The sequence below is a fragment of the Melanaphis sacchari genome, unplaced genomic scaffold (assembly GCF_002803265.2).
Source record: "Melanaphis sacchari strain LSU unplaced genomic scaffold, SCAv2.0 Contig80_pilon_pilon, whole genome shotgun sequence".
Classification (NCBI taxonomy): Eukaryota; Metazoa; Arthropoda; class Insecta; order Hemiptera; family Aphididae; genus Melanaphis; species Melanaphis sacchari.
Window position 1 is genome coordinate 148427 of NW_020271570.1, and position 25659 is coordinate 174085.

Here is a 25659-nt window from a genome sequence, read left to right on the forward strand (position 1 = left end):
GAGGATTAACATTTTGCAAGGTACCCTTGTCTATTAATTTCCGTTAATTAATAAATAATTAATTCCTATTAATAAATTATAAATCATATTAATTAACTACTAGTTTGAAATTTGATTTTGATAAATTGGAATTCCCGGAAAAATATTCTACTTTGTAATAAGAAAAAAAAATCTAAGCTGTTACTTCATGTTATTTAAAAAAGTAAAACCTTAACAATTATGACAGTTAAAAATAATTGTAAAAAAAGTGTTAATATAAATTAATAATTATTAAATAAATTGACAAATTTACCAAAGAAAAACTTTCAAGGTATCGTATACATTTTCATGTTATTTTATTTACAAAATAAAAATGTTGTTATACATTAATTTTAAATGCTTTTATAGTTATAATAGCACATCAAGTACTGATTTCTTATGAAAATTATTTTATATTAAGAAAATCGATTCATGTAAACTTAATTTTGAAGTATAAATTAATTTGTTTTCATTTAAAGTATGAATGAATAAATAATATAATTATTATTTAATTAGTTAACTTAAGTTGTTAGTTATAGAATAATATATAAATGATTTTGATTTATTTTATTTTAACCATGCTTAAACGTTTTTTTCTCAAATTAACCAAAAAGGTCAAATTCTTACAATGGGTTCTTAACAATAGGTAAGTTGAATAGTTAAAAAAAAAGGTAGATACGTGGGTACCGCTCTGTTGTACATTAAATATAGAGTAAGTCACTATTATGAGTGTGTTAAATTTGAATTCAACGATATACTATTGCATACGAAAAACGAATCTGAGCGAAAATGGCCTGTCAACCTATATTACTAAGTATATTTCATGATATATTTTTTTTTAATAAAGCTGTTAAAGTCACTTATTTTACTTAGTATTTTAGTAGATTGATAAACATTTTTTCCGAAAAAATTACAATTATTGTATCATTAATGTTTAATTATTTTAATAATAATATATTCTAATACTTGAATTAAATCACAAATTTTATTGCGTATTATAAAATTTATAATATATAATATATGTAAAAGTTTTAAGGCCAAATTTTAACTTAAATTATTTTAATAAACAAATAATTGTTTTTATAATTTTTTAAATGTCTGATTACAGTATAAACTACTTATGGGAAATTTTGTATTCTATTTTAAAAACTTAGGTATAAAAGAAAAGTTTTTATGAATTTTTTTTTTAACATAAAAATAATTGCAATATTTCGCAATTTTGATAAATTTTATCAATATTTTATTTTCAAACGTTTATAAAAAAAATTGTGATAATTGATTTTTGATATTTTTTAAATAAAATATTTTCAACAAACTAGCTTAGTACTAAATTTTTAAGCATTTCTATTCAATAAATAATTATTTGTAATTAACATTTATAGAAAAAAACTAACAAAAATGGAAAATGTCTCATGCCTATAAATAGCTCAAAAAGAGTTAAAATATTTTGAAAATTTTATTGTAAATATACATTTTTATTTTATTAAAAGAATGATTTATAATCTTTACATACAAATAGTATAATAAGTAAATTTGATAAATAATTTTTGACAATAAGTTGTGTTTACTGGTAGGTACTCATTAATGTTATCAAACCAGATTCAAGTGACTACGGTTATTTTGTTATTTATGTTTTACTTAAGAACAATTTGAACGATAATAATTTATTTATACGGATTTGTGTAACTGTTCCAATTAATATTATTCTAGATAACAATAATTATTCTTTATCTTTATTGAGTATACACTTAAGTAGACTATTTTAAGTTGAAATATTTTAAAAGTTATATAAGTATTTTTGTGATACAAATTTAATTAAATTAAGTTTTATTTTATTTTGGAATTATCGAATATTGTCTCAAATAACAAAATAAATCTTTATGAAATTGATTAAAAATAAAAAAACTTTTCGGTTACCAATTAAATTAATTTTTATAAACACTTCAAATGTGAAAAGTTAAAAAAATAAGTTTCGCTTTTAACCTTATTAGTTATTTGGTATTTGATTGATAGTTGATTGGATTTATACTTTGTAGTATTATTAATAGCTAAAAGTATTTTGCATTGAAGAATTGAATGAAGTGAGACGAGTGCCCAACATTCTTCATGTATAATGTATCCGCTCTTATTTTTTGTTATTATTGATTTGACATTTAGAAAATAAAAACTAATTTAATATGCTAGTGTTCAAATTGCAATATATTCTGTTTTTAATTTTATTACGATTTGAGTACTTCTGACTAATATGACTTCATTGATTTCTATTGTAACATAACGTTTGTAATTGAAATTAGATTTGTATAATATATACAAATATATTCGATAGGATTTGAACTTTTGTCGATGTAGATGGTCCGTCTAGTGTTTAGCGTTCTACTTGATTTAAATCGTAATACAAATTATAATAAGGTACACAATTATAAATATTGTCCGATTTCGTAAAAATTGTTTTCGGATATGACACCATTCTGGGCGGCATAATGATTATTAAATAATAACTTAGGTACTCGTGCGCGTTTGGCTTTTTAGTTTGGTGCTGTGAAAAAAAAAAAGTAGTGCGTATTTAATTTCCCCTTTAGGATTTCGGGGGACAGATGGCAATAGAGCAGTTTACCCACTACATACATACACACGTGCTCATCAAGCACACACGTACGCATTCACGTATATTATATTATATATATATATATATAGAACTATTGGGGCGCCTGCAGCCGCCGCTGATATTTATAGCTTCGCCGTGGATCCAGTCGGCCTAGATCCTCGTTTATTTCTGTGTGACGACGACCGGCGGACTATTTAAAATAGACGCGCATGCGCTACGCCAACCGATGGCTGCTTTTATACACGAACAGCAGGCCGTGGCTCTTGTAGCAGCAGCGCATTATGTTACCCCTCGGTGGCCGGTGACCAAAAATGGGCCGACACGTCGCCGCCGCTGCCGTCCGACCAGCTGCCCTCTGTTCGGGCCGTCGCGCTAGCACATGATGTTCCGCATAAATATTGCGCGAAAGACTATAATACGCGTGCTGTTTTCCTCCCTCCTGCGTCGCCTACCTGTTGCTCTTGTCATCGCTTTTCTCCCCGAGAATTACTGCCGGTAGTTTGACCTTTTTATTATAAATTATATTACCATCGCGTGTTTACAGTAAGACAAGCTGAATGGTTTTCGAATTCAACTAATAATCACAAATAGATTAATTTATTATATAAATTTAAAGACCAGATTTGTATGCATTTTCATATTTTTACTAAGAGTATATGCAGTTCAAGGGGAATAAGAGATATTAACGATTTATTTAGCAGACAAATCATAGAAAAAAAAAATGTAAAATGCAATTAATTGCATGCATGATTATTTTTTATTATACTATAAATTACGATATTTTTATTTTGTATTTTTTATTAAATTGATTTTTACTAAAGAAATGAAGTTTTATGTAAAATATTATAAAAAGTAATTTTCATAAACCATTTAATCAAATATTTTAAAGTGAATAAATTGTTTTTATATTATCTTTAAGTTAATCTAAAATTTTAATAGAAGTTTCGATAATTTTCATAGATGAAATAACAAAAAAAATTATATATAATGAATGCATATTTAACGAATTTTATGCATAAATGTATTTTACTTTAATTTATTTTTGTTTATAGTACATACAGATCCGACTTAAATTACAATCTAAGTTCTATGATTATGTTCAAGCGTACTATATACTCGAAGTGATCATTTTATTGTTTTTGTAATTCAAACATTTATACATAATTATTATTGTAAATAACATCGCTCACGTTTACCTCGTCTAAAAATGTAGAAAGCTAATTTTCGGGACGATGGGAAATAAATCGGTTGTCGCTATAGTATAGGTCATGCATTAGAATAAACTCAGGGGCAAATGAAAACAGTTGTGTCCTACATTATTTACGAGATTATTTTCTATCATTGTTTCGAATCTATAATCTATTTTCTACAGAACCTCTTATAGTAAACTCTGTTATCATTAAATAATATATGCAGTATACACTGTATAGTATCTATGTATGTTTATATATATCATTACGGTTCAATCTATAATAAACCGTGATCAATACTTTTGGGCAAAATACTTTATGTTGTGATATCGTCCGACGGTTTAATTTAATATTGTATTATTTCCGTGTATTAATTTCGTATAAACACTGTTTATAACTATACTACAATTAATTTTTACTTAATTCGTTAAGTGTACCAAAACGTATTAACAGTTATTATAGAAACGAAGATAAACTATGTCGTTGAACATGTTTTTACATTTATACGTATTGTAACATATAAATATTGTCGAATTTGTATAAAATGGGTCAACCGACTATCGTCTTCTGACCATTTTATTGAGATATTCGTCGATTTTGTATTACTATACACTCGTAATATAATTGGTATATATTTATACACTTCATAGGATTTTATATTATTATGCTCGCACATACCCTTCTCGTAGTTGACGGGGTTAAGAGAGGAACATGGGTGAACAATATTATTGTTATTATTGTAATTGTATAACCTGATATAACTTACGCGCGGTTGGCGGCGTCCGTGTTTGATACAATACGTGTTGTTAGAAAAAAAAACCGCCGTCGTCACGTTTTCCGTGGCGGGTCGCCAGTGGTCACATTCCTACATAATAATCGTTCTACTCCGGGGCTATAAGTAGTGGTGGTTGGTTCAAAGTTAAGGAAACCGGCACGTTGTCTTAACTCAGTTTAGACTCAACAATGCGTGGCCTATCGTGTTGCGGTTGTAGTCGGCCGTACTTTTGTTATTCCGATTATTTACTTTCAATTTATACATCTTCGATTGTTAACTGTATTACCTACATTTCGTAATGACCGCGGCGGGTTAGGTAACAATATATAACATTGTTGCTAAAATCCTAACCACGCCCGTGAAGAACCCCATTTATTTTATGCCGACTACACGTCCCGTTCGTTTTTTTTTTTTATTTCGTTTTGGAATCATTAATCATATTTTGTATGTAATAGAAATATACCTATACTCATATGTATTAGTAAATTACCTATTATTTATAGAATGTAGAAGTGTCATTGTTGTTGTCGATTTGTCAACTTAAATATCAAACACGATCAATATGCGTGTATGTTTATATTTTTGAGGTATAAAATATGAAGAGGCTAAGGGATTCTCTAACCAAGGGTCACTGGGAACCTTGATTTGTGTTCCAGCTGTGAGAAAGTTTTACATCCGAATCTAAATTGTTATAATAATATTATTGAATAAGCGTAAACACGGTGGCACGTCGTTTTTTGCGAATATGTAGGAGTAAGTGGTTGCGGTACGCAGTTAACTGCAGAGGCATGTGACAAATCCAATTATGTTGTTTGTGTTATATATTTATTATTTTTTCGGTGTCGAATTACACTTTTGAACACATGACACGCGTATGATGTACACTCATCTCTGACAATCTGACACCCTTTCCTACTATTTTTTGTAAATCACATACGCACATGTCCGTTAAGGAAGAGTAGTAAAACCAGTTGTCATAATTACTGCGTCCTTGAACTTAAACAATAATCGAGTAACAGGACTAGTTGAAAAGAAAAGGATACTATTTCAGGTCGTATATTATGTATTATTATATACATTATATGCACTTGTAAATACTTGGCAGTTATGCATTATAAATATTCAGGATATGACTTTTAGGAGCCATGTGTAATAACTCTGTATAATATACTATATACTATATATATGTATTATATTATAAAAAAAAGTTTTCCTGTTTTGAAAACTTGTGTATAATTTATATCACTACTATAATAATACTACCGACTATTCTTGACAATTATATCGTCATTAGTTTTTAGTCTATGGTATACTCGGGATAGCCTCTGGCACATTTTTTTCTTTTGTCTTATTTTTATCAATTGAACTCGTTATAGACGACAACGCATGGACATGATAGACGACCTTCAGGTTACCTCATAGTATAGGCCATATACAGTATTCGTTGTAGTGACACAATTGTTTTAAAAAAAATATATTGGGATAGTATATATTGACCTAATGAATTTGAAGCGTAAAAATATCTGCGTTTTTGTCAATAAAAAAAATGGAATATTTTAAACATTGTTAGAATATATTGGATATTATGAAGACATTTTGAATGTATACTTTTTGATTACCCGTTATAAACTATTAAAAATTTTTTAAATTAGAATATAATCAGATCGCTATAATTAGTAACTATCGAATAATAATAAGATCAATTAACAGCATGTTCTTTTCTTTCCATCCTATTTTGTAAAAAAAATGTCCAACTCAATGTTGCTGTCATATCGTATAGCTGTAAAATGATTTATTTTTAAAATTATATTACGTATTTAATTAGGCAGTTCAAATTTTAAATTGTTCATAAAAAAAAAAAAAGTCTTGTCGACAAAACGGCTAAAATTGTGTTTGCTGCTATTAAAAATTAAATACTGTTTTTGAAGGAACTTACCCACTTGGTGAAATGTGTTTTAAAATAAAACTATTCGCTAAGCTGAGCCAACATCCGAAAATATTTATTGGGTCGCTTTCCATGTTAGTGCATCATAGTATAAATTCATGTGTTCTATTTTATTCTGTGGACTTTTTTGAAAGTAAAATATTGACTATTTTTTGTTATACAATCATCAAACATATGTTTAAAATAATATATACTAATAGTCTAAAACAAATACGTGTTGTGGGCTGATATAATTTTGATAACAATTATTATTTAAAAGTTTAAAATATATTTAGTTTTACTATGAAAATCATTAATTTTAGTGATTTAACTTAACTACAAATTCTAGTTGAATTAAAATTTACCTAATAAATTAAAGTAAAAGTAAAAGTATTGTAATTTTTGAGTATGACGAATTTTTTTTTTTTGCTTATTATACTTTGGTCTTTATTATTTATAAGCTTATAATTTTTAATCGTTTTTGGTTTTCTTTAATTAAATAATTACTGATAATTGATCAATTCTATTTAATATTTATTAATAATCTTTAAGTATTGTAGTTTAGTATGATATTTTGCATTTATAGACTTATCTACCTATTACATTTTTCGTTTAAATAAATGTATGTTCATCGATTTGTTAAACATTTAAATCGGTGTAGTGATTTTATATATTATGCTTTTAAAGCTAGGTCATAATTTATATAATGATGGACATCTGTTACATATATGTATTACTTATTGGCTATTATTATTTAAATGATAACAATGTAATATTGTCATTATATAATTATTATTATTATAAAATTGTTAAATTATATTTAGATTTATAATAATACCTATAATTAAATCAATATTAGTTTACCGATTATAATTTATTATTATTTTAAAATATGACAGTTTTATTTCTGCCTCGGTTTCAGTGTAAACTTTACTTATCTACATAGTTAGTACTCGTATTTAAAATTAATAGTTTGTCGACGTTCAGCGCTAGGGTATAGCGAATAAAATAGCTAAAACATTTTTTATATTTTTCCCTTTTGTACATACACACCTTTACAATTTGATTCAATAGTACGTCAATTAACCGTTATGTATTAAATTTCAATTGAATTAATAATAGCATATTGTTTTTGTTGGTTATTATTTTATACATTCATTACATTATTGTATTTGAAAATTAGGTCTGGAAGATATGGGGTTTCGATAATATACCTTTTAAAACTATTGCTATTTATAATTGCTTTAAATCGTTAAAACTATTTTAAATTTATCTTCACATTTAATATATCTGTAAAATTCAGTCTGATATATTTACATATATACACACTTATATCATAAAATTAAACCATTAGTAATATTATGTGCGTTTTTTTGATATTTAATTCTTTTTTATTTGTCCTCGATATAACGATGTGGGCAACCACAATTTTATCTATGACATCGAATAAAATTTCTACTAATTAACCAATTCAATTTTCTGAACTTGTCCCCAAAAATCAGAATTTATCTCTTTCTATCTGACACGCATGTTATACATTTTAACTGGATCCAACTAAACTTTCGTTTCTAGACATGAAATTAAACATATTTACATAAATTACTATTAAAATTGTAACCGTCAGAAGTTTTTTCATTTATAATTAATTTACTTAGTATAATTAGTAGCATAATAAATAATAAATAAGAATAATAAAAGTGTATATGTATATTATGTTGGTACATAAACAAATAATATATTGCTATTTTGAATTTATAAATATTCGTAGGACGGGACAACTAAAGAATGTGAAACTAAGTACTGAAAAAGCATCGATAGAAACGATTAACTGAGTTATCTTAATTCGCAACTATTCTATAGTAGCTAATTCCGGGAACTTGTTTGTTATTATTATTAAAAAAACGTTGTGACATAATATAGTCACGATATATCATCAAACAAATTAAGTTGAAAATTATGTATACTTCTTATTGTTCTCTACACCTACACAGTATACAATATTTACGTTTAGCTGTTGTATTTTATTATTAATTAAATTTTAGCATATAGCTATTTTCATTAATATATTTATATATTATACATAAAACCATTTTAACCTTTTAGGTGTGTATTTATATTATATAATTGTTTTAATTTTTTTTAGTTTAAATGAGGTCGTTGGTATTTTTTACATACATACTTCATTAGCTATAGAAAAAAAAAAAATGCTAATTTAGTATATTATTATAATAAGTTTAAAAAATCGCCATAATGTACGTATAGTAATGTCTAATTGTGCGACTGTCGGTCGTTTTTAAAAGTACCTAACACTATACATACTATATGTAGACGATAGCTACTATTTACTTACTGTCGTAGTCGGCTGACATTTTTATGTTGTTCCGTGACATTCAAATGTAATATAATATAATATAATAAACATAAATATAATAATTCTTGACTTTAAAAAGACCGGTAGATAACTATATATTATAATACATAGCTGTGCACGATTTTTAGTCGTAAGACCACTTTTGTGCAGTGTTGAATTTTCTTACGATATTTCTTTGGAGTTTACGTTAACGTTTTATTTATTTATTTTTTAAATTAGACATGGTTCTTAGAGTAGGTCATAAATAGGTCATGCGCGCATTTATCGGCCAATGGTAAGAAGGAGGAAAAAAGAATTACTAACTATTCCGTCCGCGGAGAAACTGGTGTTGTTTTGTGTCAGGTGGCGGGCTAGCTGCAGTGCGCGTCTGACGTAGTTACGCGTTGGTATAATGACCTCTGCTCAGAAATTCTTAAACATTATATATTATGATATCCCATTAGATATAATGTTATCTTCATGTGTATTACGCCAATGAACATTGTTGCCTTTTATAAAATTATATGTATTTGTAAAATTGAAATGCATTTATAATAGGTTGCAGTGGGTATAAGCGCGTGTGCCGTGCATGTATAATAAAATGTATATAAATGAAATAATCTGCTTAAAATGTACTAATTGATGTCTGAGTCAAATATGATATTTTCGAACGATTAGGTTCTTGTTGGCATTCCAAGACCCGGGACTAATCACGTTATTGTTCCTAAAAGCTTTTCGGTTGATTAAAAAAAATATATTTTTTTATCTATAAATCCTCTTTGTTCTATTACTAGCTTTATTCAATAGTTCTTTTTTTTTATTGAAATTAATCCGGCTGTAAATAGTTAAGTCGTCAGCGATAGAAATCCTCATTCAACCGTAATACGACTGATTCAACGTTTCGTTTCAAGAAATTTCTCGTTTGAAGTAATATTCTATGGAAATAAGTTGACTACTTTATTAAAATATACCGTTTATTTGATCAAAAAAAAATATGTATTTTTTATTAGGTCTTTAACCTCATTTGGGATTTTATTGGCTATAAATACGAGTTTAGAATATTAGACTCTTTATTTTAAGAATATTATAGAATAACACTTAACTGCAGTGAAAATCATATAATTTATAATTCAAGCAAAAAGTGAATTAATTTTTATTACATTAATAATAAAAAGAGCTATTCATTATTTAAAATATTTTTTGTATTACACAATAGTTTATGCAGAATGCCAATAAATTTTTACTATTCTAGACTTAAGTTAAAAATTACAATAATATTAAATAATTATTATAAATATTCATATTATGGAACCTACCTACTCTCTTTAAAAAATAAATGAGTTGGAAGAAGTAGGATATTTTAAACAATATAAAATATTTAGTTATTTTCTCATGGAATAATACTTGCCATTTATTACTCTTCTTGAAAATTTAGATTAGATAATATAAGTTATTTTAAATTTTGGTTAAAAATCTAAAATTGACTGTAATTTTACTTTATTTCATTAGATTGTATTGTTATGCGACTAATATATTTCTTTCATTTGTGTTTACATCTGCCAACATGTTTTAATCATAGCAATACATGCATAATTTAATAGCTATGTTCATTGTACAAGTTGTTTTTGGTATAATTTAATGTAGGTATATAAATACTGCAATATTCACAACTATAATATTTTTATTGGTAGAACGACCTTACTCCAACCATTTAAATTTTTCTTTTTGTACCATTATACCTACTTAGATATGTTCTACCAAAATAAAAATATTTAATGTCAATGATAATTTGTCTATTCTATAATTTACATTTTCAATAGTTAAAATCGAATAATATAATGTTATTTAAACACACATTCATTAATTAAATTAACTATTTGAGTACCTATTCCAAAATAATTTTGAACGCATTGGTCGATAGCCAACTTGCAACTACTTTTATAGCGTCTAAAGTTACTTAATAAATAACGTTTTACATATATGTTATATAACAGTTACCGTCAATTAATGTAACGTTTTTACTAACTATTTTAAAATTTAAAACTGACTATTTAGTTGTTTAACTTATTTAAGTTTAATCAATTTTAACATGTTATAAACATCGCAGACTAACAATAATTCAATTTAGTTTATGCATATTTGTGGCTGAAATAGTATATGTATTTAAACATTGTTTTATTATTGTAGGGAATCTAAATATGTTTTACGCGATCATAAATATTGGAATGAGATCTTTATGATTAATCTGTGGTTATTAAATCAAATATTTCAACACATTTCTTTTTCGAAAAATTATATACACTGAATTTACGAAAGATATTTGTCTAATAATGAATTTTGGGAAAAAATTTAAAATAAAATAACCAAATAATTTAATAAAAATTCAAAGCAATGTTCAAATTATTAATATTATTCATGTAGTCTTTTTATGTAATAACAACTCTCGTATCGTCTCTGAAATAAATTTAAATAATATTGGTAACTGATTTAATTAATTTTAAGTATATATTATATATCTATAATGTTGTAACTCATGGAACATAGATAGTGAGTAAATGTTAATTTATTATTGTTTTATTCTAAGATAAATTATTAAATATTTTTTGAAACTTATATTAGTTAAAGAAAAAAAAGTGCAATACAAGTTAAAAACTTATTTAATAAATATAATTATCAATTGCTTAAAACACAAAATACTGTGTGCAAAGATTTTTTTTATAATTTAGATTAATTGATTTTAAATATGAGTATAAAATTATTATGAACAATAAATTATAGAACTTTTAGGCATAAAATTCCCTAAATATATTATTTTAATATACTTGGCTTGGAAATTACCTATATTGTATATAAACTTTCATTATTTTAAAAATAAAAGGTAATCCATGTAAATACTGTAAATTCCTTGGTCATGATATTACTTAGTTGTTTACGTTTTAGTTTAATAACTTGATGTTGTTCGCATTGTTGTCTACGTTTAAAAAAACGTCACGAATACTGAAAATGTACAAAACCTTATCTGAGTCGATTCTAATTGGTTCTTCAAAATATATACATCAAATTCTTAATATCCCGGAATTTTTCTTTCATCATAATACTAGTTTACCAACATTAAACGTCATAGCATTACAATTCTATTTAGCATGAAACTGGGTGGCGTTTACTACAAACAAAGGCGTTGTGTAGATTTTTATTTTTTTTCGATTACATTAAATAACAGAATATCAATATGCCAATTTGTTTATACAAAGTTTTGTAAAAAAATATAAGTTCGTTGTATGGAATTGTAATAAGGAAAAATTCAGTCAATTTAAATGGGCAGAAAAATTTCCGTTTAATTCAAGGCTATCTTTTATATATATATATTTTTTTTTGTTAGTAGATCGCGGGTTATACATATTATTTACTTATAGGTAATTTATATAGCTCGATTTTAAATTAATTTAATAATTTCATTATATCTGCGACATAATTGTAGACAAGACAAATAGACCTCCCGTCGATGCTTGTGCTACATAAAAAAAGAGTGTTGTTTTTACGTAATTGATCGTGGGAAATAGTTACTACTGCACAGTGATGGCTGTGTTGAAAGAAATATCAATCGCTGCATGTGGTTATTGGGAATTTTTATTTTTCACTGCAGCTATTCACTAAATATAAAATTGCATTTAAATCATTATGCTTTAAGTAATTATTTTGTGGTGGTGATGAACTTATAAGTAAACTTGATATTATAATATATAATAAATATAGTTACTATGATTGTATAGATTTTATTTTTTTTCGTTAAATAATAAGTATATATTATTATTATTATTATTTGTTTTGCCATGATACCGATATGTGATGACGAATAGTTATTTTTGCAAAAACCACACCAGAGGTTGATTAGCATTTCAGTATTTTACTTGTATAGAGATAGACGAATATACAAACATAGTTGTAGACATATTTTAATTGCTATGTATTATGAATTCTTAGAATGTGCCCACGTCATTATTAGTTATTTCAACTATTTTACTTTTTATAATATTTATAAAACGATAGTTACTCAATCATTATTTATTGGTGGTTTGCTTTCGTTATTCGTTAGAATAAAATATATCTGTGCACAATATACCTAACAATAATTCTAAATCGTATATTAAGTATATAGGTATTAGGTACTACACATTTGTAATTCATGTGTAATAGTTTAAAGTCTTGCTACTATTTATTTTAAATATTTAATTAATAATACGAGTATATTACAAAAATGTATGCTTTACAACAGGAACTATGTTTAGAAAGAGTCATTTTCTTTGTTACGTCTATTTATTTGATTGTGATACTGTCCAGTTATTAACGCAGAATATGTTTAGTGTTTTTTAATTTTCTTTCTGTATGAACATATAAATCATAAATTCTTTTTGGTTATTCAACAAACATAAGTACCTAATTAGTATTTATATTATATATATATAAATACATTGAAATGTAATTATTAACAGTTTATTTATTTTTATAAGTTAAAACCAATTTTACAGTTATTAAAACTTAATAAAAATATATACTTCAGTTATATAATGTGTTATTTTGAAATTTTTGTTTAAACAATGCTCATCAAGTACTTAAATTGTTTCGTTTTTTTTTTTTTTTTGAACTTGTTTATCTATATCACAAAAAATATAATATTAGGTTTACATTCTTTTTCACAACACGTTTTTAATTTTGATGCTTTAAACCAAAATCGCGTGGGAGAAAAAAAGTAATCAAATTTTGTGTAATGGAATTACATGATGGAGATTAATTTGTAATTTCGAAATTTAAAAATATTGTTGGTGACTTATTATGTTTTCTCTCTAATTAATAATTATAGATTCCGTGTTGAATAATTGATTTTGAAAAAAAAAATTAATGTCTATGTAGTTTTGTTATACTAAATGCAAAATACTACTTATAAATGTTTAAAATTGATGTTAACCTCGGTGTGGAGGTTAACTTACTTAAGTCGCTTAAAACACCAAATATCTTGTTGTTAGTTTTTATCGATATTTATTATAAGTTCATGTTGATAAGCGACGATAATAAGTAAATTATATTTGAAGTGGAATGGGGAAATTATGGAATTTCAATAATGTTGAGTAATATTCAAATATTTATATGTATTTTGAATTCCTCGTACACTATATATTAAGAAGTCACAGCAGTAAATATTTTAATTTCAATATCTTTGTAATTCGATAAATATGAAAATAATTACTTAGTCTATGAATTTATCCTGTATAATTTATTTATATTTTATTTTCAAACGTATCATTAAAAATATAAAGTAAGTAAAATATTCTATAACAGTTTAATAATTAGATAACTGCATAAGCTCCGTGAAGAATTGAAAACCATCTTTGTTTAATAAAAGTTAATACATTTTTATACTTAGCTATTATTTTAGAAATTTGTAGAATTGTTGACAATAGTTGATAAATACAAAAAATGCACATATTTTATCCCCTAAAAAATGTTTTTTTTTTACATAATTTCCTTCTCAATAATTAATCATATATATTATCAATCTATCTTCTAATCTTATTTAAATTTATGAGTCAATTTTAAATGAAATTTCTAAATTTTTATATAACGTAAGTACCTATTTATTATTTAATTAGTTTGATATTAAATTGCCAAGTGCATAAATGAGACTAAGTGTAAATTTTAGTAATTGAATATTATTTATAATAAATAATATAAATACGGTTATTTACTCCCCTTGTACTTATTCATAACATTTCGATTATTATGCATTCCTGTATAATATCTCAATCTTAGTATTTATATTATAGGTACTTATATTACAATTTAATCTCATGAAGGTGAAGATAAAGTTTAAATATGGTAATTATTACCTCGACTATGATCGTTTAATTGCAATGGTCGGAATCCATGTGTTTTATTCTTGATTTTTTTCCCTGACAATTTTCGACAACGAAAAGATATATATGGGTTACTGTTGCAATTTTACTGGAAGTATATTTAGAATAAACACAATTCTATTATATATAAGTATTATACAAAAGTAATGGTATATTTGCACCCATGAAAACAAACGTTATTTTATTTATTAGGATGTACAAAATAGGCATTCAAATGGTAGTTTATTACAAAAAAAGAAACACAACAATAAAAAATACCCAATATAATTAAACAGTTCAGTGACGTGATCGTTCAGTAATAACAATTATTCTTTTGTTTGAGATTTGTTTTTATTTCTCTGAATCTTTGCTATACCTACGCCGTGTATTTTACACTTCTATATCAATCGATTTCCCCAAGATTCTTTTACGAAGTACTTTTAATTTAAAGTATTTTACATAGAACCTATTTTTATTATACCTTGAAACTCTGAGACGTAAATATACGTCATACGATATGCACTAAGTTAATGCCACTAATTTAGTTGTAATTTTTTACTTGTAAAAATATGAATACTAAATAGTAAAATAATGTAATTTTAGTTTATTACAAGTGAAGTAAGATTTACTCTACCATTTTTTTAATATTTGAATTACTTATAGGTACTTCTTATTTAATATTCGATGTATAATATTATTATGAAATCTAATGCATTTAACCAATGTGGATTCTTCGTTCTTGTTTTGAATTTATATTTTATCAATCCTTGTTTATTTTCCTTTTTATAAATTCATGTAATTTTCAATCTTTATATAATTATTTGTAAATAAGACAGATTATACTACAATATGTTATCCAAAAGGTTTAGTCTATATAAACAATAATTTTTTTTTTTTAATATGAAGAATATGAGTTCTCGTTAAGAAACAGATATTCACAGTGTTATTACTTGAAACTTGAAAGTACTTCATATTATAAAACAAAAACTTATTCAAACCAAAACAATTTATTGGGTTAAGTTAAATTTCAAGTCATTCTGTTCATAGATTTGTTTATGAAACACGTTTATACATACATAGGGTGTTTAAAGAGAGGGTTAAAAACTAAACAGCAATGTATAAAACTCAATATTTTATTTTTTTAAATTTGCATAAAACCTTATTATTTTTACCGTATTGCAATAATATATCTTTAAGAGTACAATTTATTATAACTATTAATAAAGTATACTTAGAAAAAACATAATTTAAAATACTCAGACTTGTTGAGTTTGGTTGGTTAACTCTTAAACGGACTGTGTAAGACGAACACTTAGTATACGATTAGTGAATGCTGATGCTGATCCCTTCCGTAGATAGACTGACCGCGTGACTGCAACGTAGACATATTGTTAGAATAATTGTTCATAGAATTGCTGATCAATTGATTTTAAATAATATATATGCTACACAATCTCCTTAAATTCTTCTAAGTATAAAGATTCGTATATAACTATAAATAATAAATATTGACTAACAGTGAAAAGTTATATAGAAAGTAAGATTTGTACTTTGATTGTTGTAAATATAGTGAACATAAACTGACTAACTACTATAATATTGTCTGAGCAACTAGTTCAAAATCGTTGAGTCATATTTTCTCTAATTCAAATATTCCCGTTATCGTTTGTATTATATTGCATATCTACTAAAACAAATTCACATTCGGCTTATGTTGATTTTAATGAAGCCTCGTGCTCGCCTAATTGAATGTGATTGCTGAATATATTGTTATCGTTTTATAATAAAATGTTATTATTACTTCTCGTGTTCATTTGTTACATTAGCGTTTGAAATCAATTTAATTTCACTAAATTTAATGGAGGATTCAATTTTGTTCTTCGAGTTTTAGTCATACTTTTACCAAGGATAATGTAAAACATATTGGCCCAATACTAAAATAATAATTATAAGTAGGTCACAATAAGTCACATCTGTTAATTATATTTACGTTAATATAGTTAAAATTATTAATCTATATTCTAAACAAACTCATTTTTTTTTAAACATACACGTAAACAATACTGTTTTTACTAACAGTACTAACTAATATATACCCATAACGGCCATAACATGTATGATATGATTATTTTTTTTCTTTTTTTATTATAGTATACAAGGGAAAGTTATTGCTTTTAAAACGCTTGTAAATATGCAGCTAAAAAATTACAAATTATATAGACGTATTATTATGAATAGATGTTTTAAAATTATTTATCTTTTGTTTAATTTATTTTATCAAATTTTTTTTAAATGTGATGTAATAACTTGTATTTTAAAATATAAAATTTGGAATAAATCACCGTATTATATTGTGTATTATATTACTATGACTATGTGTATTGTGTATAAAAACATTGAAAATTGTATGCTTTGACAGACTTTTATCTACATAATATTTATATTATAATATAATATTTTGTTTATGAAATCGTGAAAATTATAATAATATATGATTTTTTTGTTTTTAGACCTTTACAGCATGGTGCAACTCGCACTTACGCAAAGCGGGTACAGCCATCGAGAACATCGAAGAAGACTTCCGAAACGGCCTCAAACTCATGTTGCTCCTCGAAGTAATTTCTGGTGAAACGTTACCAAAACCTGATAGAGGTAAAATGCGTTTCCACAAGATTGCCAATGTCAACAAAGCACTCGACTTTATAGCCAGCAAGGGCGTGAAATTGGTATCGATCGGTGCCGAAGGTACGTTGACCTAAAACAAAGTATATTATTTACTGTTTGGTTCTAGATGTAGATTAAGCCTAGGGAAAAGAACTTATTATTTATTTTATTATTATTTAAAAACTATTTATTATTAATAGTATCAGTTTCACCCAGTTTAATTAAACTACATTGCTTTTGGTTACTGGATAACCGTTTTGTAGTTCGTTCAAATATTTTAACGTCATTGCTCATCAACATCTTTTCTGCAGGGCTATAATTGTTAATCATATATAATGTCAAATTGCAAACTAACCATTATTGTATTTATTATTGTGGTGTATTTATCATTAATGTATATCCATTTGTAGAAATTGTCGACGGAAATTTAAAAATGACTCTGGGTATGATCTGGACAATTATCTTGAGATTCGCTATCCAGGACATTTCTGTGGAGGAGATGACCGCCAAGGAGGGTCTGTTGCTGTGGTGCCAGCGTAAAACCGCCCCGTACAAGAACGTAAACGTGCAAAACTTCCATCTCAGGTGCGTTTAAGTAGATTGCAAATATCATTAGTACAGGTTATTTTATTTTTATTTTAAATGCACAAAAAATGGAATATTTAAAAAAAATTAGTTTCTGCATTATATTTTAAGTTTTTTTAATATCACACGAGTCCTTTCTTTACAATATGAATAATTTAATTATTATATCTTATACCGGCCATATTTTAATTCTAGTTTCAAAGACGGTTTGGCATTCTGTGCTCTCATTCATCGTCATCGGCCCGATCTCATCGATTACCATAAGCTGTCTAAGGACAATCCGCTTCAGAATTTGAACACTGCATTTGATGTCGCCGAGAAGTATTTGGATATACCTCGCATGTTGGACCCCGAAGGTATGTCTACGTTACTGTTAATTTGTTATCATATAATTCTGATTAAAGATACATTATTTAATTAATATTAAACATATTACAATTGTGACTAATTTTATATTCTATCTTGTCCCGCGCGTATTATCCAGTTAGGAAAATACACTTATATATTCAATAAAAGTAAATATTACCATTGTTTTCGATGCCATTTCCAACATCTTATTACCAATAGTATTATTACACCGATGATTTATCGCAATTGCATATTATTATATTTTAAATAAAAACTTTTACACGGTCGTGTTTTGTATAGATTTGATAAACACTCCGAAACCGGACGAACGCGCGATCATGACCTATGTGTCGTGTTATTATCACGCATTCCAAGGGGCGCAACAGGTAAAAACGCGTATATATCCCGCTTTTGTCCAGCGTAAATCACTAACAAATTTCCATTAATAATAAGCGTCTGCATTTTGTGTGATAGTTAAATAATTTTATTTTTGCGGTGTATATTTTCCAGTCAATACTTACTAATGTTATAATATATAGGTGTCTACTGTCCACTTATAAATAGTGAATCAAGCATAACGATTCTTCAAAACTATTTAATTATATTATTATGATTCTATACACAAATTGTATAATAATAACGTTATTAATAAAAACAAAAAAATGTTTTGTAATAGTTATTAATAATTTAAAAAAATTAAATGGCGTAGTTTCAATTTTTTTTTTTTTTAATTAAAATTCACGCAGGTCTACAGTTTGAAGATTTTAGCATGTCAAATTCTTTTAACGTACCTATAACAAGTAATCTTTTTTAATAAGTATCGAAAATATAATTAATATTAAATTACAGATTATAATATAATGATACATTTTAATAGGGTATTTATCAATTGTAAGGTAAAATTGTTACGCTATAATTAATATAGGTATTATAATAGTACCAATATGATACGTTTATTTTGTTAACGTCAATTTGTTTAAGGTCGTCATTAGGAATCTTAGGAGATCATTATAGTGTATTAATGATTACTGATAAAATCCCGATATTTATATAATAATCATAGGCAACACAAAATTATGTAATACAATTTAATAGCTGCCGAAAATAAAAATAAAAAAAGCTTAATCCAAAAACAAAAAAATACGAACTGACCCAATAAAATAAAATACTCTTTAAATATATCGTGTGACTGCAACTACACTATTGTTTATAATAATAATATAAAATATTTAACACTAAATTTATATTTTGATTGCTTTTGAGTTTTGAGTGAATTTAACATATGCATGTTTGTTATAACATTGATAGATATGACCAATACGGCAATGCCAGACGAAAGAGCCATAATGACTTATGTTTCATCGTATTACCATTGCTTTTCTGGAGCTCAGAAGGTAATTGTGCCTTTTATAGCTTTTTGTGACTAATATCCTTAATGAATAATAAATTTATGGCTTTACGATTATTGATCGTTTTATAGGCTGAGACCGCAGCAAACAGAATTTGTAAAGTACTCAAAGTGAACCAAGAGAACGAGCGTTTGATGGAAGAATATGAACGTTTGGCCAGTGACGTAAGTATATTATTTACAAGTTACGGCTATCAGGAAATATCAAAATATGTTGATTTGTGATTTTTGTCCATTTATTATTTAGCTATTGGAATGGATCAGGCGCACATTGCCGTGGCTGCAAAGCCGACAGGCCGACAACTCGTTATCCGGTGTGCAGAAGAGGCTCGAGGAATACCGTACTTACAGGCGTAAACATAAGCCCCCACGTGTAGAACAGAAAGCCAAGCTTGAGACAAACTTTAACACGCTGCAAACAAAATTGCGTTTGTCCAACAGACCTGCATACATGCCAACTGAGGGTAAAATGGTTTCTGTGAGTAAAAATCCATTTTGTAATCATTTTTTCCTTCTTCATCACAAAAACACTAGTTGATTGATATTTTTGTAAACAATTTACTAGGATATTGCCAATGCATGGAAAGGTCTTGAACAGTCAGAAAAGTCATTTGAAGACTGGCTGTTGTCTGAAATGATGAGACTAGAACGTTTGGAACATTTGGCACAAAAGTTCAAAGCCAAGGCAGACACACATGAAGATTGGACACGTGGCAAAGAAGAGATGTTACAGAGCTCTGATTTTAGGCAATGCAAGCTAAACGATCTAAAAGCTTTGAAAAAAAAACATGAAGCTTTTGAGAGTGATTTAGCTGCACATCAAGACAGAGTTGAGCAAATTGCAGCTATAGCACATGAATTAAAGTAAATTAATAATTCCTTAATGTTGGATATTATTTCCATTTATTTTAAATGTATGACGTTTTGTGTATTTTATTTGTTTTCAGTACTTTGGAATATCATGACAGTACAAGCGTAAATATACGCTGTCAACGTATTTGTGACCAATGGGACAGATTAGGCAGCTTAACACAGAAACGCAGAACTGATTTGGACGATGCGGAAAAAATATTGGAGAAAATTGATATATTGCATTTGGAATTTGCCAAGAGAGCAGCTGTAAGTGCAATTAAAGAAGTAGTCCTAAGTTCTGGCTTAATGGGCTGTAACATCAACATTTGTTCATTTTTTAATAAGTTATTAATGATTAAAGACAAAAAATTAAGTTAATGTTACTTTATATGCCAATTTATTAGGCCAACGTATAAGAAATATTCTTCTTTATAAAATGTATAAAGAAGCTGTTTTTCTTAAACTGAATTAAAGAATTGTTTACCTTTATTGTGCTCAAGATAAGTAAAGAAAACAAATGTTGGTTTTGCTTCTTAAGATATCTGAGAATTAAAATTAATTATAATTTTCATACTAAATTAGCCTTTCAACAACTGGTTGGATGGTACACGTGAAGATTTAGTGGACATGTTCATTGTACATACTGTTGAGGAAATCCAAGGATTGATTGATGCACATGGACAATTCAAGGCTACTTTGTCTGATGCAGACAAAGAGTACAATTCTATCATTGGACTGGTTAAAGATGTTGAGTCAACTGTACAAAAATATCAAATACCTGGTGGTCTTCAGAACCCATATACTACTTTGACTTCAAGTGTATGTATAATTTTTGTAATACTTATTATTTTTTAACTTGACTTTTATGTATTTTTATTTACAGGATTTAAGCAAAAAATGGTCTGAAGTGAAACATCTAGTACCCCAAAGAGACACGACCCTCCAAGCTGAACTCAGAAAACAACAAAGTAATTTTTACAATATTTTGTTGTAGTTTATTTATGTATAACATTGATTTTTTAACTGATATTGTTTTTTGTAGACAATGAGATGCTACGTCGTCAATTTGCGGAGAAGTCAAATCAAGTGGGTCCTTGGATTGAAAGACAAATGGATGCTGTTACAGCCATTGGTATGGGATTGCAAGGTTCTCTGGAAGATCAACTGCATCAACTTAAACAATATGAACAGAATGTGTTTGCGTACAAGCCACATATTGAAGAATTAGAAAAAATTCATCAAGCTGTTCAAGAGGGCATGATCTTTGAAAACAGGTATAGTTAATAGCTTATTATGAAAATGTTGCAACAGCTTATTAAATTAATGCATTGTCTATAGATATACTCAATATACAATGGAGACACTACGTGTTGGATGGGAACAATTGTTGACATCCATCAACCGTAATGTGAACGAAGTAGAAAATCAGATATTAACCAGAGACTCCAAAGGTATAACTCAAGAACAACTTAACGAATTTAGGGCTAGTTTCAATCATTTTGACAAAAACCGTACTGGCCGATTGGCACCTGAAGAATTTAAATCATGTTTGGTGTCTATTGGTTATAGCATTGGAAAGGATAGACAGGTAAATTATATTTTATTGTTTAATGTATGTTTTATATTTATTACTTAACAATGAGATTATGATGTACAGGGTGAAATTGATTTCCAACGCATATTAGCTGTTGTTGATCCCAATAGTACTGGATATGTGCACTTTGATGCGTTTTTGGACTTTATGACTCGAGAATCTACAGACACTGATACAGCTGAACAAGTGATTGATTCGTTCCGTATTTTGGCAGGCGACAAGGTATAATAAATTTATTTTGTATAAATTATTATAATTAAAATTTTGTTGATTCTATATCCATTTCTTTACAGCCATATATATTGTCTGATGAACTAAGGCGGGAACTTCCACCAGATCAGGCAGAATATTGTATACAGCGCATGGCTCCATACAAGGGCGTTAATGCTGTACCAGGAGCTCTGGACTACATGTCATTTTCAACTGCCTTATATGGCGAGTCAGATCTGTAAATCATTGTTACTTATAAACAAACTAAAACAAAAAAATAATAACAATATTTAAACGAGTTAAAAAAAATTTACCATGGATTATTAACAACTAGATTATTACAAATGAATGAAGAATAAAATTCATTCTTAAATTCTTTAATCGGATCATCTACTAGTCACATCTACTCTTTACACGTCCGTCCGCGCGTCTTAATAATAAAAAAAATACTGAAAATCATATTTATTATTGTTTTAGGATACCTTAAAAACAATAGAAATGAAAAGCATATAAAATAAAAAAAAATTAATTTCTACCGTATTACTTTTCAAAGAATTTTTATTTCTTAGATTTAGAAGATATTTATTATAGGCTTATTAAAGAATATTTTATTTTTGGCCTTAACATTTTTTTTCTTCTAATTATTTGATAAGAAATATTTCAGTTTTTCTATGTTTTGTTTATTTATTCATTGCCTTAGAACAATTTAACATTTTGACTAATCTTAGAAACTTTACACATATCTACAGGACCAACTTTTGCCAAAACCACATAATGTGTTATAATCAAATTATCTGTTGTTCAACTAATGTTGTATTTTTCAAAGTTATGAAAAAGTATTAAATTGTTTCAATATAAGCGATTACAAAAAGATTCTTGCTCAACGCACATTTATTTTTGTACAATAAAATAGTTAATTAAAATTTAATATATTATATAATTTCATCAGATACCTTGCTATATTTTTGGTGTACTCACACAAAACAATCATATGTAATTTTTTGTGTGGATTATCACATTAAAAAATCAATTATTTTGTTTTTTTTCTATTTTTCCCTCTTTCTCATAAACACCTTATTTACCATCATTTTACCGCGAATGATAACTCTCAACTTATTTATTCTTATTGTATAGTGTGTATTTTATTTTTAGTTATTATTATTATTATTTTATTATATGTATGATTATTATTATTGTGCGCGGAAAAAACATGATTTTATTTATTTATTTATTTTTTTTTTGCAAAATTGAATGTATTTTCCGTAGCGCATTCGCTGCTGCGTATGTCACGCAACTTTGAGATGCCATAAGAAGAGTAATATTTTCTTCTCCCCCTCCCCTCTCATCGACCGAATAATTTGAGTTTTTTTTGTAAGTTATAAGCTGCATAGGAGCAACGTCACACAATCAGTTGTGACCATTGTTAACGTGTCTATCCCTCCTCTTACAAGTTTTGAGAAATATTGTCTCTAAAATATGTTTTAATCCGATTAAATTCCTATGTGAAATCTACGACAAAAGCGTGTATTTACAGTTAATCAAATAGTTGATATGTTAACAATGATGTTTACTAAACACATCATTGAAAAAAAAAAAAACCACAAAAATGTATTTATTTAAATATATACCGGTTGTATTGTGAGAACTATTTTATTTTTGTTTTTATTTATTGTGCGTGCATTCCTTGATTGTTCAAATTCTAACACAAAAGCTGAAGATTTTCATTATTAAAGAAAGTTGTAATTTTTAATTTATGAATGATAACAATTAAATGTTTATAATATTTTTAAAACGGTTTATTCAATAGGTATTTTATTTATATTATTTATAGTTATTTATCTTGCCTGAATATCATAAAATATTTTTAGCTGAGATGAAGTAATTTTTTAAAAATGTGCTTATCTCAATTATTTCTTTTAATAATGAATTTATTCAAATTTTTATTTATAAAATTTTTAAATTTACTCAAAGACAATATTTTTAAGTTCTTGAGTTATATTGTATTACTTGTGTTAACTGGTAACATATAACCTCTGTTTTTTTTTTTACCAAGAACCCGTATATTATAAATCAATTAGCGAATAATATTTTAGAAAATTATTAATTCAAAATTCTAATGAGCAGTTGCTCAGTTATCAAAATGTTTTTAGTAAGGATAATAGTCCTTAAAAATGGTTTTAAAAAAATATTTAAAATTTATGTTTTATTGGATCTATTATTTATAACTAAATTCCAAAGCCAAAGTTTGCACATTTCTTCCGCTGGATTGAAACACCTAACAATTCTAGATCGTCATTTTTTAGGGTAAGTAATTACTTACTTAAACATCAAAAATTAATTTCCACAAGCTACTTGTGACAACTGGAAATGTAAAAATATTTACCATTGTTCAGAAATTAAAAAAAATAATAAGAAAAACGTAGAATATTCAACATCATGGTCGATATAAAAATTAGTATTATTGTTCACTATAAACAAATTTTCATTGTACACTGTTGTGCGGCCCATACTAGTTGCCTCCCAAAATATACGAATAATTGCCTCCCATCCTTATCGTAAATAAAAAGGTTAATTTACACTAGTTGCCTCCGATGACCAGGTAGTTCATAATTATATACGAGTTGCCTCCCATATAGAATTAAGTAGTGGTTCATAAACTTCACTAAACAGTTCCACATAAATAGGTAATGTTTATTCATTATTAAAAATATCAGAGTTGGTTAAAAACAATAATAATATAAAAATAATCAATAAAAATAAATCATATTATACTACTTATTAAAAATATATAGTGCAGTTAAAAACATCAGTCTTAAGTATAATAATATGTAGAATAATGTTATAATAGTATTTTTAGATAAACTTTTGCTGTCTGGGGTACGTCGGGAGGCAATTCGTATAAAAATTATTGACCTTTTTGACTTCGGGAGGCAACTAGTGTGTGTCCCTGTTGTGTTTGAATAATATACCTATATTATTATTATTTCCAACGCGTTTTAGGTGTTTAGTATATATAATATAATTTCACTGATTCTAGCAACTAGAGAACGCTGCTGTACTATTAGTTTTCAATTTTTGAAATCTTGATTCTAAATCGATCCACAAAGGCGAAACCAACGATTTGTAAGTTAAATTATTGTAATAATGTTAGTGGGCTGGGCCCTTTTTTTGTAATATTATGTAATTAAATAGAGACTGCTCTTAAAGTTTTAAACATTGTTATTTTTACTTTGAATCATAATTGCGTT

At 26.7% G+C, this 25659-nt stretch overlaps 1 protein-coding gene across 3 annotated transcripts in view; it reads left to right on the forward strand.

The window, feature by feature from the left end:
• LOC112601994 (alpha-actinin, sarcomeric) overlaps window positions 1–22916 on the forward strand; it is a 31870-nt gene extending 8954 nt beyond the window's left edge. Inside the window, exons 2-16 of one of the 3 annotated variants that reach the window (XM_025349904.1) lie at window positions 17261–17495; window positions 17825–17999; window positions 18195–18355; window positions 18648–18743; window positions 19656–19741; window positions 19828–19920; window positions 20003–20233; window positions 20321–20619; window positions 20703–20874; window positions 21190–21426; window positions 21491–21575; window positions 21650–21881; window positions 21946–22195; window positions 22265–22423; window positions 22495–22916. In XM_025349904.1, the coding sequence (XP_025205689.1) occupies window positions 17261–17495; window positions 17825–17999; window positions 18195–18355; window positions 18648–18743; window positions 19656–19741; window positions 19828–19920; window positions 20003–20233; window positions 20321–20619; window positions 20703–20874; window positions 21190–21426; window positions 21491–21575; window positions 21650–21881; window positions 21946–22195; window positions 22265–22423; window positions 22495–22653 (2670 nt within the window). In that variant the 3' untranslated portion in view covers window positions 22654–22916. The remainder of the gene's footprint in view (window positions 1–17260; window positions 17496–17824; window positions 18000–18194; window positions 18356–18647; window positions 18744–19655; window positions 19742–19827; window positions 19921–20002; window positions 20234–20320; window positions 20620–20702; window positions 20875–21189; window positions 21427–21490; window positions 21576–21649; window positions 21882–21945; window positions 22196–22264; window positions 22424–22494) is intronic. The other 2 variants (XM_025349902.1, XM_025349903.1) reach the window with 2 other exon arrangements.
• The last annotated feature ends 2743 nt before the right edge of the window (window positions 22917–25659 follow it).